The 12,905-nt window shown below is 63.6% G+C and overlaps 2 protein-coding genes across 4 annotated transcripts in view; one reads left to right on the forward strand and one right to left on the reverse strand.

Annotated features, from left to right (window-relative positions):
• RECQL5 (RecQ like helicase 5) overlaps window positions 1-5,288 on the forward strand; it is a 39,584-nt gene extending 34,296 nt beyond the window's left edge. For 2 of the 3 annotated variants that reach the window (XM_006145811.3, XM_027770786.1), the window contains 12 exons: window positions 1,110-1,328; window positions 1,554-1,653; window positions 1,794-1,830; window positions 1,954-2,012; window positions 2,089-2,162; window positions 2,432-2,525; window positions 2,731-2,865; window positions 3,141-3,628; window positions 3,764-3,854; window positions 4,147-4,371; window positions 4,481-4,550; window positions 4,641-5,288. In XM_006145811.3, coding sequence (XP_006145873.1) covers window positions 1,110-1,328; window positions 1,554-1,653; window positions 1,794-1,830; window positions 1,954-2,012; window positions 2,089-2,162; window positions 2,432-2,525; window positions 2,731-2,865; window positions 3,141-3,628; window positions 3,764-3,854; window positions 4,147-4,371; window positions 4,481-4,550; window positions 4,641-4,741 — 1,693 coding nt within the window. In that variant the 3' untranslated portion in view covers window positions 4,742-5,288. Of the gene's footprint in view, window positions 1-1,109; window positions 1,329-1,553; window positions 1,654-1,793; window positions 1,831-1,953; window positions 2,013-2,088; window positions 2,163-2,431; window positions 2,526-2,730; window positions 2,866-3,140; window positions 3,629-3,763; window positions 3,855-4,146; window positions 4,372-4,480; window positions 4,551-4,640 lie in introns of those variants that run through there. The other variant, XM_006145812.3, reaches the window with a different exon arrangement.
• Window positions 5,289-5,378: 90 nt separating this feature from the next.
• The window catches only part of MYO15B (myosin XVB), a 42,485-nt gene continuing 34,958 nt past the window's right edge, over window positions 5,379-12,905 (reverse strand). Inside the window, exons 53-70 of the mRNA XM_027770814.1 lie at window positions 11,799-11,940; window positions 11,539-11,650; window positions 11,316-11,455; window positions 10,759-10,910; window positions 10,543-10,606; window positions 10,386-10,458; window positions 9,934-10,010; window positions 8,037-8,113; window positions 7,835-7,950; window positions 7,656-7,750; window positions 7,463-7,540; window positions 7,286-7,382; window positions 7,014-7,159; window positions 6,765-6,880; window positions 6,327-6,460; window positions 6,023-6,156; window positions 5,774-5,914; window positions 5,379-5,685 (exon numbers count right to left, since the gene is read on the reverse strand). Coding sequence (XP_027626615.1) covers window positions 5,629-5,685; window positions 5,774-5,914; window positions 6,023-6,156; window positions 6,327-6,460; window positions 6,765-6,880; window positions 7,014-7,159; window positions 7,286-7,382; window positions 7,463-7,540; window positions 7,656-7,750; window positions 7,835-7,950; window positions 8,037-8,113; window positions 9,934-10,010; window positions 10,386-10,458; window positions 10,543-10,606; window positions 10,759-10,910; window positions 11,316-11,455; window positions 11,539-11,650; window positions 11,799-11,940 — 1,951 coding nt within the window. The 3' untranslated portion in view covers window positions 5,379-5,628. The remainder of the gene's footprint in view (window positions 5,686-5,773; window positions 5,915-6,022; window positions 6,157-6,326; window positions 6,461-6,764; window positions 6,881-7,013; window positions 7,160-7,285; window positions 7,383-7,462; window positions 7,541-7,655; window positions 7,751-7,834; window positions 7,951-8,036; window positions 8,114-9,933; window positions 10,011-10,385; window positions 10,459-10,542; window positions 10,607-10,758; window positions 10,911-11,315; window positions 11,456-11,538; window positions 11,651-11,798; window positions 11,941-12,905) is intronic.

Below are 12,905 nucleotides of genomic sequence, written 5' to 3' on the forward strand. Positions count from 1 at the left end.
CCCTTCTTCATTCTCCTCTCGGGATCTTGGGCACGCACGCACACGTGCCCGGTGTGAGTTTAAGCCACCGGGTCCGGGACTTGAGCCACAGTCAACGACATGGGAGTTCAGCGACATAGCCATTACGCTAACTGCTGGTCCCGTCAGCTTTTGTCTGTGAGCCTGCACCTTGGGGCCTCAGCCCCTGACGGTTTCTCGCAGCACTGGGCAGTGCTCACGTGGGCAGGAGCTGCGGTTAGAGCGTTGAGGTCCGCCATCCCTGTCCCTGGGACGTGGCACCTCAGGCAGTCTCCAGCCTCTTGCGGGCTCCACTCTGTGCCACATTCGGGGCGGCAGCAGTGGCTATTCATAAGGGTGCTGCTGGCCCTTCAGGCCCTCCTAGGGCCTCTGTACCTGCCCTGAGGGTTAATGGCCACCCCCAGCCTGAGAAGAAGAGAGCCTCACAGGCCAGCTAGAGCCGCTCCCCCCAAACAGAGGCCGATCCTGTGAGGGCCACGGAAGGGCCAAGGCAGAAGATGGTGAGACCTGGCCGAGCTCGCACCTGCCTGGCCAAAGCCCGTACTGTGACTCTGGTGCCTGGAGCAGTCGGGCCGCCTGCTTACCAGCTCTCTCCGGGGTCACACAGTGCACGCTGGGCCTGGACAGGCTCGCTGTGCCCGCCACCAGGAGATCACGAGCCAGAGCAGGGTCCTGAGCCAGGAGAGCAGCCTGCCCTGCTGTCCCTTATCCCTCCTCCTCAGGGCGGGCAGGAATGACAGTGACACGACTCTACGTCACAGTGCACTCGGACACCTCCGCGGAGGCTCCTCAGATCAGATGTTCCCCCTGGAAACAGCGGTAGTGGCCAGGCCAGCGTCTGCAGCCAGAGCCTGACTCCTCCCAGGACATCCCCACTGCCAGAGGACGGGAGTAACTAGACCTCCTGGCTCGCAGCGTACCCCGTGTGTTCTGTGACCTTGGGACAGCGCCTGACCCCAGCGTCCTCACCTATTCAATGGGCAGAACCAGGTGGCACCAGTCGAGGCATGGGAAAACCTGGCATGGTATAGGCACAGAGCGAGGCGGCTGCAGGTCCTCACCCCTCGCCTCTGCCACACCACTTGCTCCAGGTGCCGCCACGCTGCCATTGCCAAGTACTTTGGGGACGCACCACCTGCCTGCGCCAAGGGCTGCGACCACTGCCAGAACCCTGCGGCCGTGCGGAGGCAGCTGGGCGCCTTGGAGCACAGCAGCGGCTGGAACAAGACCTGCATCGCACCCTCCCTGGGCAGTGGCTTCGACCCTGAGCTGTATGAGGGAGGCCGCAGGGGCTACGGGGGCTTTAGCAGGTGAGAGGCTGTGGCACCAAGGGGCCCCCAACCCACAGGAACTAGTCTCTCATTTCCTGGTGCTGAGGCCAGTGCTGTAGTCCACCTCCTGCCCTGAAGGCCATGCTGGGGCCTGACCTCAGGGCTGCCCCAAGCTGCCAGAAAAAAGGACTTAGTGCCCCACCAGTGGCATGAGCGGGAGGGCAGGTGCCAGGTCAGGGGGTGCTCACACCAGCCTGTCCCCAGGTACGACGAAGGTTCTGGAGGCAGTGGGGACGAGGGCACAGATGAGGCCCACAAGCGGGAATGGAATCTCTTCTATCGGAAGCAGATGAGCCTGCGCAAGGTGAGGGGGGCGGGGACATGGCAGGGGCTCCATGGCCTGCACGGGGTCCCAGTGGTTCCCCGCTCACACCCCCAGCTGCTTCCCTGGCACTGGATGGGAGGGCAGGACACCTCATGGCCCCTTCACGTTTGCTCTTCCAGAGTAAAGACCCCAAGGCAGAAGAGTTCATCCCCCCAGGTCAGTACAGAAATGTTCCCGAGGGCCTGTGGACTGTCTCAGGCGTGGATGGGGGTTGGCTTGTAGGTGTGGCGGGGGCGGGACTCGAGCAGATGAGTGGAAGGACGGTCCCTCCTCTCCCAGATGAAGACTGTCCCCTGAGAGAGGCTTCCAGCAGGAAGATTCCCAGGCTCACGGTGAAGGTAAGAGATGGGCAGCCCCTCACCCTACCAGCCCTCCCCCTCGGGCTGCGCCACTAACTTCCGTGCCCCACGGCAGGCCCGCGAACACTGCCTGGGGCTCCTGGAGGAGGCGCTGAGCAGTAACCGCCAGGCGATGGGCACAGCCGAGGGGTGAGTGCCCTGGGGTCACAGAGGAGGAGGAGGGCTCACCGCTCTGATCCTCTGGACTACAGGAACGTGCACCCCGGCCGGTGGGGCAGCCCCTTCCCAGATTGTGACCCCTCCTATTGTGGGGGGTGCCAGCGGCCACAGCTCGGGCTGCCAGGGGGTGCTGAGGGACAGTAGGCCACAGGGCGCCCAGATAGCTCTAGTCGGAACCCTGTGCCCTAAGCTCAGCAGGGCGAGGCCCGCCAGCCCCCTGTGCTCACTCCTGCCTGCAGAGCTGACCTCCGGGCCGAGGCTGTGGAGCTGGAACATGAGATGTTCCGAAACGCCAAGGCGGCCAACCTGTACAAGGCCAGCGTGCTGAAGAAGGTGGGCCCCACACAGGGTGGGCAGGCTGGGTGCTGCCAGCTCCCCCCCCACAGTCCCACCTCGGGGGGCCATTCGCAGGGGTGGGGCCACATCTCAGCAGCTGGAGGGGTGTCTACCTGCCCCATGAGGCCTCGGACTTGCCCAGTGCCCAGCTCCTTCATTGCCAAGAGGGAAAGGGCCACAGCTGCGGCCTGTCCCTGCGCAGGTGGCCGAGATCCACAGAGCCTCCAGGGACAGGCAGCTCTACGCCGAGGGAGGTGGCGCCAAGGGTCACAGTGCACAGGCTGAGAGCCTGGAACCCAGCGAGTATGACATCCCACCGGCCTCCCAGGTGTACTCGGTGAGCAGCGGCCTGGGGTTCCCCCAAACCCGAGTCTAGAAGTCCCCACTTCCCTGAGCCTCAGGTAGCCCACAGCCTCCTGCCCTCTCCTGACCCAAGGGTGCCCCCAGGGAGACCCAGAGCCCGCTCGGCTGCTGCACCTCTGCAGCCTGCCTCAGCCTGACTGCCATGCTGGGTCCCCGCTGACTCCCTGGCACTCCTGAGAGCGCTGACCCGATCCAGCAGGGAGGTGCCCTTGAAAGGGCCAGGCAGTGTGACCCATCCTCCTCCCACAGCTCAAACCCAAGCGGATAGGAGCTGGTTTCCCCAAAGGCTCCTGCCCGTTCCGGACGGCCTCTGAGCTGATGGAGAAGACACGGACCGACGAGCAAGCCTCTCTGCCCACGCAGGGAGGGGAGCATGAGGCCCCCAGCCGGCCCTTCAGCCTCGAGGATGAGGACAGGAGTGAGCCCCTCTCTGGGCCCAGAGGAGAGGCCCCTGGAGAAAGGGCTCACGGTGGGGGGCACTCCCCTGGGAAGAGAGTGAAAGGCCCCTCTGGGAGCAGTTCCATTGCCAAGGCCCCCACCAAGAAGAAGCAGCAGCTCCTAGCCGCGGCGGCCCTCAAGGACTCTCAGAACATTGCCCGCTTCTGCAGAAGGGCAGAAAACCCACCCCCGCCCTCTGTGGTCCCCGGGGCAGAAGGCACCAGCTCCTCCAAGAAGTGCTCAGACGAGGAAGCTGGAGCCCCTTCCCAGACCAAGGAGGGCTCCGGGGAAGGGCTGGGGTAAGGCACAGTAGCTGGGCCTCCTCTGGAGCCGTGTGGCATCCTTCATAAGCCGAGCCGGACTCTGCTGGGCCGTGTGGGCCGAGGAGGTGGCCGGTCCCTGGGTCGCTGATGCGTTTTTTTCCCTCCGGCCAGCACCTGCCCACTCAGAGATCACGGGCCCCCTGGAGCCCCACCCAGTCCCCCAGAGGAGACACAGCCAGGCAAGCGGCCCAGAGCCCTGCAGGTACTGGCAAGGGGGAGGCCCGGGCATTAGCCTGGTGCCGGCTCGGCCCCGCCCAGGGCACCAGGGGAAGCCTTTGCTTCTTCCCACACCCCAGCACAGATGGGCAGGGATGGAGGGAGCCCGCTGGAGGAGCAAGGAGGTGCCACGGCCACCCATGCCAGGTGGCCGAGATCACAGAGCCTCCAAGGACAGGCAGCTCTATGATGGGGGAACCAAGGCCCAGTGTTCAGAGTGGGGGCTGGGGCCAGGAAACGGGAGCCTGAGAGTGACCTTCCACTGTGTCCCCACCCAGGAGAACCCAGAGAGCCAGGCTCAGAAGAGGCCTCGCCCCTCAGCCACGCCCTCCATCTTAGCCGAGGTCAAGACCAACGTCTCGGCCAGTGACCAGGAAACCGTGAACCCCTCGGGTCAAGACCCCTGCCAGCCCTCAACCCCTGGCACCTCCCTGAAGGAGGCCGCGAGTGTCGTCGTCAAGTGCCTGACGCCCTTCTACAGGGACGGCAAGTTTGCATCTAAGGTAGGGCTCAGCCGGCGCGGTCCCGGCCAGGCCTGGGCGAGGCTGGAGGCTGGAGCTGTCTCCGGGGTCGGGGAGGAATCCTCTCTGCTTCTCTTCTGCCACCTTCCAGGAACTATTTAAAGGTTTCGCCCGCCACCTCTCACACCTGCTGACACGGAAAACCTCTCCTGGGAGGAGTGGTGAGTACGCCACTGCTGGGGTGTCTGGGGAGGTCAGTGGGGGGAGACCAACTTGAACCTTCTTACAAGCCCCTCACCCTGAATCTGCAGTGAAAGAAGATGCCCAGGACCTCATCGAGCAGTTTTTCCACGGCCGGGCCCGGTGCGAGAGTACAGCTGACTGGCGTGACCTGCATGGCCCACAGAGATGACCAGCTCCAGATCCCATCATGGGCCAGCCTGGGCCCATCCAGGAGCGGGCAGGCCTGCAGATGCCCAGGGCCTCAGCTTTCCTCAGGGCCCTTCCTGCTTCCTGTCACATCTGACACTGAGGACGGTCCCAAACACTTCCCAGCTCAAGGCCAGAGGTCAGCCTCCGATTTCTGCTTACAAAGCCCGAGTCCTTTCTGGGGCCTTCCTCCTCTCCTGGTCTTTATGGCTGGGTTTTCTGGGCAAGATCCCCAGGTGGAAAGTGGTAAGTGGTGGGGCTGCCGCCGGGGAAGGAGCGGCCCCTGCACCTCTTGTACATACGTTTTAGCCAGGGGCGAAGCCTACCTCTCCAGGTTATAGGGCCTACTCAGGGAGCCCCTGCCAGCCTCGGGTCCTCCGCTCACCGCCCTCCCGAGATGCCAGCCGCCAGCCTTGGCATGGTACGGAGCTCGTGAAAAGAGCCAGGCCCGCTCCCTGCCTCCGCTCCTGCTCAGGAAGGCCAGGCGGGCTGCAGCGTTGACCGGAGGAATAAAGGCCTGCTCGTGCTGATGCGTGCGCGCACGCTTTTCTCTCCATTTTATTTCCTAAGCAGCGGCCCCTCCCAGGTCCGGGCTCATGCTAGTACGGAGCTGGGTGGGCCTGGGGCTGAGTGGGCATCTCCCCCGGGCAGGCAGCGTCAGATCCGAGCCGGGTTCCTGCAGCCACCACCCCAGCCCCAAGAGCAGGCTCCTCTTTCACCATCGCAGGCCAGCTGGGCAGGCTCTTGAGCAGTCAGGCTCTGAGGGCCAAACCAAAGTGACCCAACAGCACCCACGACACCCCAGCTGAGAGAGATGGGACAGGGAGAGGCCTCGTCTCCGCCCGTCCCCACCGCTCAGTGGTGGCTGAGCTACGAGTAGGTGCCACTGTCCAGCAGGTAGATGATGGTGCTCTGCAGCTCCTGGGCCTGCCCGGCAAAGCCACGTTAGGGTGGGGTCCCCAGACATCTCCCACCGCAGCCACATGCCAGGGTGGTCCAAGCCCCAGCCCCTCACCTGCGGCAGCTCAAACCAGATGGTCTGGGGGCTGTCAGCAGAGCCATAGTTGAGTTCCAGGCCAGGAGGCCCGTCTGGCTCCTGGGGACTGAGCAGGTGGGTGCGCTGCAGGTCCCTCAAGGCGATGGAGCAGTACAGTACCTGGGGGCCGAGACAGCGGGGCGTGGCTTCTCTCCGCCAAGGGGTTAGTAGGTGGGGACAGGATGGCTGAGGGATCCCGGGCAAGCACTGGGCGAGAGCCCAGCCCACCTGGGAGCTGGGGTCCATGAGGATCAGGTGCTGGCGGCTGAGCCCCAGGAGGGCGTGTCCAGACAGGACCAGGTTGCTCACCCGCAGCACCACGTAGACCGTGTAGCCAAAGAGGGGCAGCCGGCTCGCAGCCTCTGGGGTGGGGGAGGGCAGGGCTGACCATTGGGGCCTGGGGCTTGCCCTTGCCCCCCAGGTCAGGTGAGAGGGGCAGGGCAGCTGTAGATGCCACCTCTGTCCTCCATCCTCCTCTTCCCTCCTGGGCCTCCCGCCTGCACCGCAGCAGCCCCCTCAGGCTCAGACCCACCGATGAAGCTGACCCGAGCTTCCTGGGGGCCGTGCCCATGCAGCCGCTCCAGCTCCTGGCCCACTGCACTCCTCATGGCGGTCACGTCCACCTGCCGTTGCAGCGGCCTCGGGATGTACGCCAGCACGTCTCGCCTGGGGTGCACAGCCTGGGTTGGTTTGACTGTGACCCCTGGGCACCTGACAGGTGGCTGGGCATGCCCTGAGTGTCAAGTGACTGAACTGGTGCCCATTGTGGGTGACACTGGGGGCCCATACACATGATGAGGCCAGGGCCCTTACCTAGAAGGCTTGGGATGGGGGACAGGTCCACGGCCTCCACTGCCCAGGACGATCTGGCCAGGGCCAGGAAGGGCACAAGCTGAGCACCCTTGACCTTGGGGGTTGCTGAGGTGGGACAGGGGTGATGGGGAGGGCATCGGGGTGAGCTCACACGCACTCTGTAGGGGGGCTCTTGCTGGCCTTGCTGAGGTGCTGCAGGGCAGCCAGCGTGGCGAGCTGGACGTCCACCTGGGCGCTGACCACCAGTTTCCCCTGCAGGTAGTCCCGCAGCACCTGAGGGTAGGGTGTGAGGGGCAGTCGTTCCCCACAGCTCCAGCACCGGGGGCTCCTGGGCTCCCGCACACCCCTGCCACCACCCACGCAGTGCCAAGAGCGGCATCCCGCGGGGCGGCGCAGGAGCTCTGACCTGGCCGTAGTGGGTGCTGACGTAGGTGGGGTTGTCGAAGTGCAGCGGGCTCTCCCAGCTGAGCCGCCGGCTGTGCAGGCTCGCATCTCTGTCCGCCAGCAGGCCGCCGAGGTACTCGTGGGGCCGCAGGGGCCGCACCAGCTGACCTGCACCGGGAGCCCAGGTCCACAGCTGGCCCCGCCCCACCGTGTCCCCAGCACAGAAACCGCCTCAGCTCGGGAGGAGAAGCCACCTTCCCAGAGCCGGCCGCCACCCTTTCTCCCTGGGCTCACCTTCCCCTCTGATGAGGAAGAGGGCGAACTCCTGCACTTCCTGGGGCTCCGTGATGCCCATCTGCCCACACATGTCCTCCAGTACGTCAGCTGCCACCTGGCCACGTGAACAAGGCCGTGAAGATGGGGCTACAGAGCTGAGGCCTGTGTCTTCTTGCCTTGGTGGCCTACACTCACCGTGAAAGTCCCGACACTTGTCCTGTAACTCAGACCTCCGGGCAGGTGAATTAGAAGCAGGCGGACAGCCTGCCCTTTCTGCCAAGGGAGGTTGAGAGTCAATCTACCGGTGGGTGGGGCTCCCAGCTCCCCTGTGCACACCGCCCCACCTCGCCCGGGGAGTCCCAGAATGCCCATCTGCCCACCCCAGTACCAGGAAGGCCTGCATCTCGCCGGGAGGGGGCAGCTGCCTGCGCCCCCCGTACTTCACTGTGTGCTGCAGGTGCTCCTGGCTTCTCCGGGCCAGCTCTGCGGAGAAGCCAGGCGGGTCACAGGTGGGTCCCGGCTCCTCCCTAGCCCTGGGAGCCCCTCCCCGCTCCCCGTCCCAGACACCTTGGCTGTGGCCTGCGTCCTGCAGGAACTTGGTCAGGTAGGGCAGCAGCGTGGTGGACGGGAGGAATATGCCTGTGAAGAGGCTGAGGAAGCTCCAGCCTCGAGCACAGTGTTCCCTGCGGGCCGAGAGCCTGGGTGTCAGGCCGGCCAGGACACATGCCACGCTGCCCCTGGGGCCCCCAGCCCACCAGTGCCCACTCACGGCTGGGGGTGTCCTGTGAGCTGCTTGATGACCTGACAGTAAATCTCATCCCTGAGGCTCTCCTCCTTGAGGCACAGCTGCAGGGACAGGAAGACAAGGGCAGGGCAGCTGAGCGGTGGTGGGAGGGGCGCTGGGGGAGGGTGGCAGGGGGCCCTCAAAGGGTGCCAACAGCGAGGGGCTGGGGTGGAGTCAAAGTGACATCCCAGTGTCACTTCTCAGCCTTTGTCTCCCTCAGCAACTGAATAGCCCAACTAGCCTCTTTATTTATTTATTTATTTATTGGAGAGGTTTTTGCTTTAGGGCGCATGCGCTCGCCAGAAAGAGAGAGACAGAAAGTGAGAGATCACCCTCCGGGGGGATGGTCACGCCACAATCCCTTCTCCATTCTCCTCTCGGGATCTTGGGCATGCACGCATATGCGCCTGGCGTGAGTTTAAGCCACCGGATCCAGGACTTGAACGTGGTCAACTGTGTGGGAGTCCAGTGACACAGCAGTGACAGCCATTATGCCAACTGCTGGCCCCCCAACTGGCCTCTTTAAACCACTTCCTTCACCTGCATCCCTCTGCCCAGATGCCCCATCTCATGTCCACATGGCTCTCTCTCACTTCCGGCAGGTGTCTTGCCCTGGGCCTTCTCTGCTGTCCACTCGCTTTTTCCTTTCTTGGCGGCTTAGCACCTTTCCCCCCCAGACCCATCATGTCGTGTGGACGTCTCCTCCCAGGGACTGAGCCTGTCTGGCACGTGCCGTGTAATAGCTCAGGAAATACTTCCGAGGGCCGGGGGTGGTAGAGTGCCAAAACGCGCTGGTCTGCGCATCTGCCCCCGCGGCCACAGGAAGAGGGCCGCAGAGCAGTCCGCGCACCAGCAGCCCCCGAGCTGTTGCCCCCTCCCTTCCACGAGAAGGTGGGTTTTCATCCAGGGACCTCCCTGAGCAAGCCAGGCACGCACGTGCGCGTGACCCAGGCCTGGCCGAGGCTGTGGGAGGTGACCGTCTCAGACCCTGCAGGCGTGCTGTCCCTCTCATGTGAGAGGAATGAACTTTTTTTTTTTCTTTGCATTTTTCACTGTTTACTCTTGTTATCAAAAATAGTTCAACTTTTCTCGCAAAACAAAAACAAAATAGCATATCCCAGACACATCACATCCCTTCCTATGGCTTTAGCCCACCCCACCGAGCGGGTAAACTCTTCAATGAATAAACATGCTGTTTCGAATGATTTGAAGGAATAGTGACCAAGGGACGTTGGCCTCATGGGGGCCCAGGCAGGAGCCCAGGAACGGGCACTCGGGCTTGGGCCAGGACCCCTAATGCCCAGCATCCTGCTCGTCCTTACCTGCAGCAGCTCATAGAGCAGGTCTATCTCGTCCTTGCCCCGGGGCTTGGGCTGGTCCCCCATAAATTGCATCAGAGCTGCAGGCAGGAGAATGAGCATGGTGAGCCAGCCGGGGCCGGGGCCGGGTCCTGGCCTTGGCCAGGACCTTCACTTGCCATTCGAGGCCTTTGAAAACGCAGGTGGGCCAGCCGTGTAGTTGCCCTTTACCAAGGAGGAACTAAGGCCCAGAGCCTTGGGCCACACACGGTGTACAGTGGCCGCGGGCCTTTTTTTTTTCTTTGCATTTTTCACTGTTTACTCTTGTTATCAAAAATAGTTCAACTTTTCTCGCAAAACAAAAACAAAATAGCATATCCCAGACACATCACATCCCTTCCTATGGCTTTAGCCCACCCCACCGAGCGGGTAAACTCTTCAATGAATAAACATGCTGTTTCGAATGATTTGAAGGAATAGTGACCAAGGGACGTTGGCCTCATGGGGGCCCAGGCAGGAGCCCAGGAACGGGCACTCGGGCTTGGGCCAGGACCCCTAATGCCCAGCATCCTGCTCGTCCTTACCTGCAGCAGCTCATAGAGCAGGTCTATCTCGTCCTTGCCCCGGGGCTTGGGCTGGTCCCCCATAAATTGCATCAGAGCTGCAGGCAGGAGAATGAGCATGGTGAGCCAGCCGGGGCCGGGGCCGGGTCCTGGCCTTGGCCAGGACCTTCACTTGCCATTCGAGGCCTTTGAAAACGCAGGTGGGCCAGCCGTGTAGTTGCCCTTTACCAAGGAGGAACTAAGGCCCAGAGCCTTGGGCCACACACGGTGTACAGTGGCCGCTGGACCAGCTACTGCCTCCAGCCCCAGACCACATGCACCCCACAGCACTTGGTGGGAGTCATGGGAGCATAGAAACCACCAATTTACCTCCCTGGATTGGCAAACTGGGCAAGCCAGGCAGGGCTCCAGGACACCAGGGGACTGACTCCTAGGTGCAAGGCACTGTAGGCAGAAAGCTCCTGGCCACTCACCCTGGAAGCTCACCACGGCCAGCCTGCTCAAGTCCTCATCCTTAAGACTGGTAAGTGATTCCTGGATGGGAACCTGCGGCCAAAGAGATCGGGCTGTGGGTCTGGAGCCCACGGGGTCAGAGAGCAGACCTGCAGGCCAGCCCCAGCACTCCCTCACCTTGCTGAACTGCACCAGGCTGGCCGCGGCCTTCTCTTCGGCACCTCCACCTGCCTGGGCCAGCCTGTGGGGCGGGGGAGGACAGCCCTGCTTTTGCCAGCCAGGCAGGAAGGGTTCTGTGAACACTGGCTGGGTGACCGAGTGGGAGCCTCGAGTGGGTGCTCCCTTAGGGAAAACTCAGGACGGATGGGCACAGGGCTTAGCCCAGTCACTCACAAGGCCTGAGGCTTCCGGAAGTAGCACAGGGCAAATTCCTGCATGGTGTAGTTGTGAGAGCTGGTGGACAGAGACATGTAGGCCACAGAGGAAGGCAGACTGGTGGCCTCCGAGTCCTCACTGTGTCCCTGGCTCCGGGGGCGGGCGGGGTGCTGGGAGCACAGGAAATCTGGTGCCACCTGAGTGCCCCCTAACTGGTCCTAGAGATCCTGCCTAGACCCGTCCTACCCCAGCCAGACCCAAGAGGAGGGACATCAGAAGCCAGGGAAGTCAAGACCGTTTATTAAGCATCTTGTGTGCGTGACTGCCTGAGCACCATGTGGAACATGAGAGGGCCTGACCCAGCCCCTGCCCGCAGACGCGTACAGTCTTACTGGGGAGGCAAGGCAAGAAATCAGGAGAGGGCAGAGAGGACAGCAGCGGGCAGGGCACTGTCCCCAGGCCACAGGAAGCAGGCAGCAGAGTAGTCCTTGCACCCAGCAGCCTCCAGAGACATCGCCCCCTTCCTTCCTCGACTCCTAGTGAGGCTGGGTCTCCGCCTCGCCCGTCTTCCTCACCTCCGAGGCCCTGTCCCACTGACTGTGGCGCCGGCTGCTCTTCTGCTCCGGCGAGAAGGAAAAGTTGGGAGCAGCAGCCGGCTGCACTATGTCGGCAGGAAAGAGTCCGGAGCGGCCCCCGACGGAGCCAAACTGCCAGCCTAGACGGTATCCAGGACAGACGCTCAGCCACCCTGCCCACTGGCGCCCTCCCTGTGCCTGCCCCCTGCCGTCTCAGGACTACCTGGCTCCAGAGAGGCCACTGGTAGCAACTTGATGAGGTCCCCGCTGTGAACGCTGAGCAGGCTGCAGTCGTCGGTGAGGAAGCTGCGCAGGGCAACCACGTAGCCCGAGTCCTGCAGGCAGCGCGTGAGCAGGGGCCTGCCCACCACTCGCTGGGCTGCCCACCCTCCTGGAATCCACCCAGCACCCACGCCCAGGCCTGTTCCCAGAGGAAACCAGGCGGGGACACAGCAGTGAGCCCCCACCCCGCCAAGAGCTTGCCTTCTTGAGCTCGGTCAGGAACAGCTCAGCCATGGCCTTGATGGCCCTCGCCCTGGCGGAGTGCAGCACCAGCTGCTCGCCCTTCAGCCGCAGCTCCAAGGTGGAGTCTCCCTGGCACTCCAAGCCCAGCACGTCGGCAAAACTGTGCACCAGGTCGGGTGTGAGCCGAGGCTTCCCCCCACCCACCCCACCAACCCCACCCCTCTCTCGCCAGCCCACCTGTATGCGCAGAGTGTCTTCAGCTGGTCAGGGTGGAAGCTGGGCCCTTGGGTCACTTTGAGCAGTCTCAGTCCCCGGTGGGACACTCCCAGCAGCTGCACGTCGCTGCCATTCTCACCCTGCCGGGACCGGGCTGGGTCACAGACTTCCTCCTGCGCCCTGCTCCACCCACGATGCCCTGGAGCTGCTCAGAGCCAGCAGCTAGGCTGTCCTTCAACTGGCGTGTGCACCCACACCACCTCGTGCCCTGCCTGCGGAGGGCCAGGCCTGTGTGCACTGGGACTGGACGGGCGCCTGGCCTCCCTCTATGCCCAGCACCACTGACCGAGACGGGGAAGATGCGGGAGAAGTAATTGGCCCAGTTGTCCCGCGCCGCCACCACAATGCGCTTCTTAATGCTGTCTTCAGCGGTGGCCAGGGAGTCCAGGCCCACCTCCAAGTTGCCTGCGGATGGGGGGGTTGGTGCCCAGGCTGTCCTCAGCACAGCACACACAGGGGAGCCCCCCGGGACTTGCTCCAGGCCGCTCCCTCTTGGCAGGCTCAGCCCCGGCACTCAGACTCCGACTCCAAGCCCCAGACCCATACCCAGCAGGACTTTCATTTTGCGCCGCTCATCCTGGGAGATGCGGGTGCAGGACTCGGCGAAGGTGTCCCTCAGGATCTGGGGGCATCACCAGGGGGTCACTTCAGTTCCCAAAGCCAAAGCCCACCCCACAGGACAGGCACCAAAGAAATGCCGGGAGTCCAGTGGAGGGCCGCCTCCCGGGCTGCTCCCCGTCTCAGTGGCTCCCAGGGAGGCATGGGTGGGGCAGGCAGGGATGGGGCACCCAGGCCCAGAGCCACATCCAGCAAGCCGCCCCCCTGCTCCTCCCCCCCTACCCCCACCCT

The sequence above is a fragment of the Tupaia chinensis genome, unplaced genomic scaffold (genome assembly GCF_000334495.1).
Source record: "Tupaia chinensis unplaced genomic scaffold, TupChi_1.0 Scaffold000159_1, whole genome shotgun sequence".
Taxonomy (NCBI): Eukaryota; Metazoa; Chordata; class Mammalia; order Scandentia; family Tupaiidae; genus Tupaia; species Tupaia belangeri.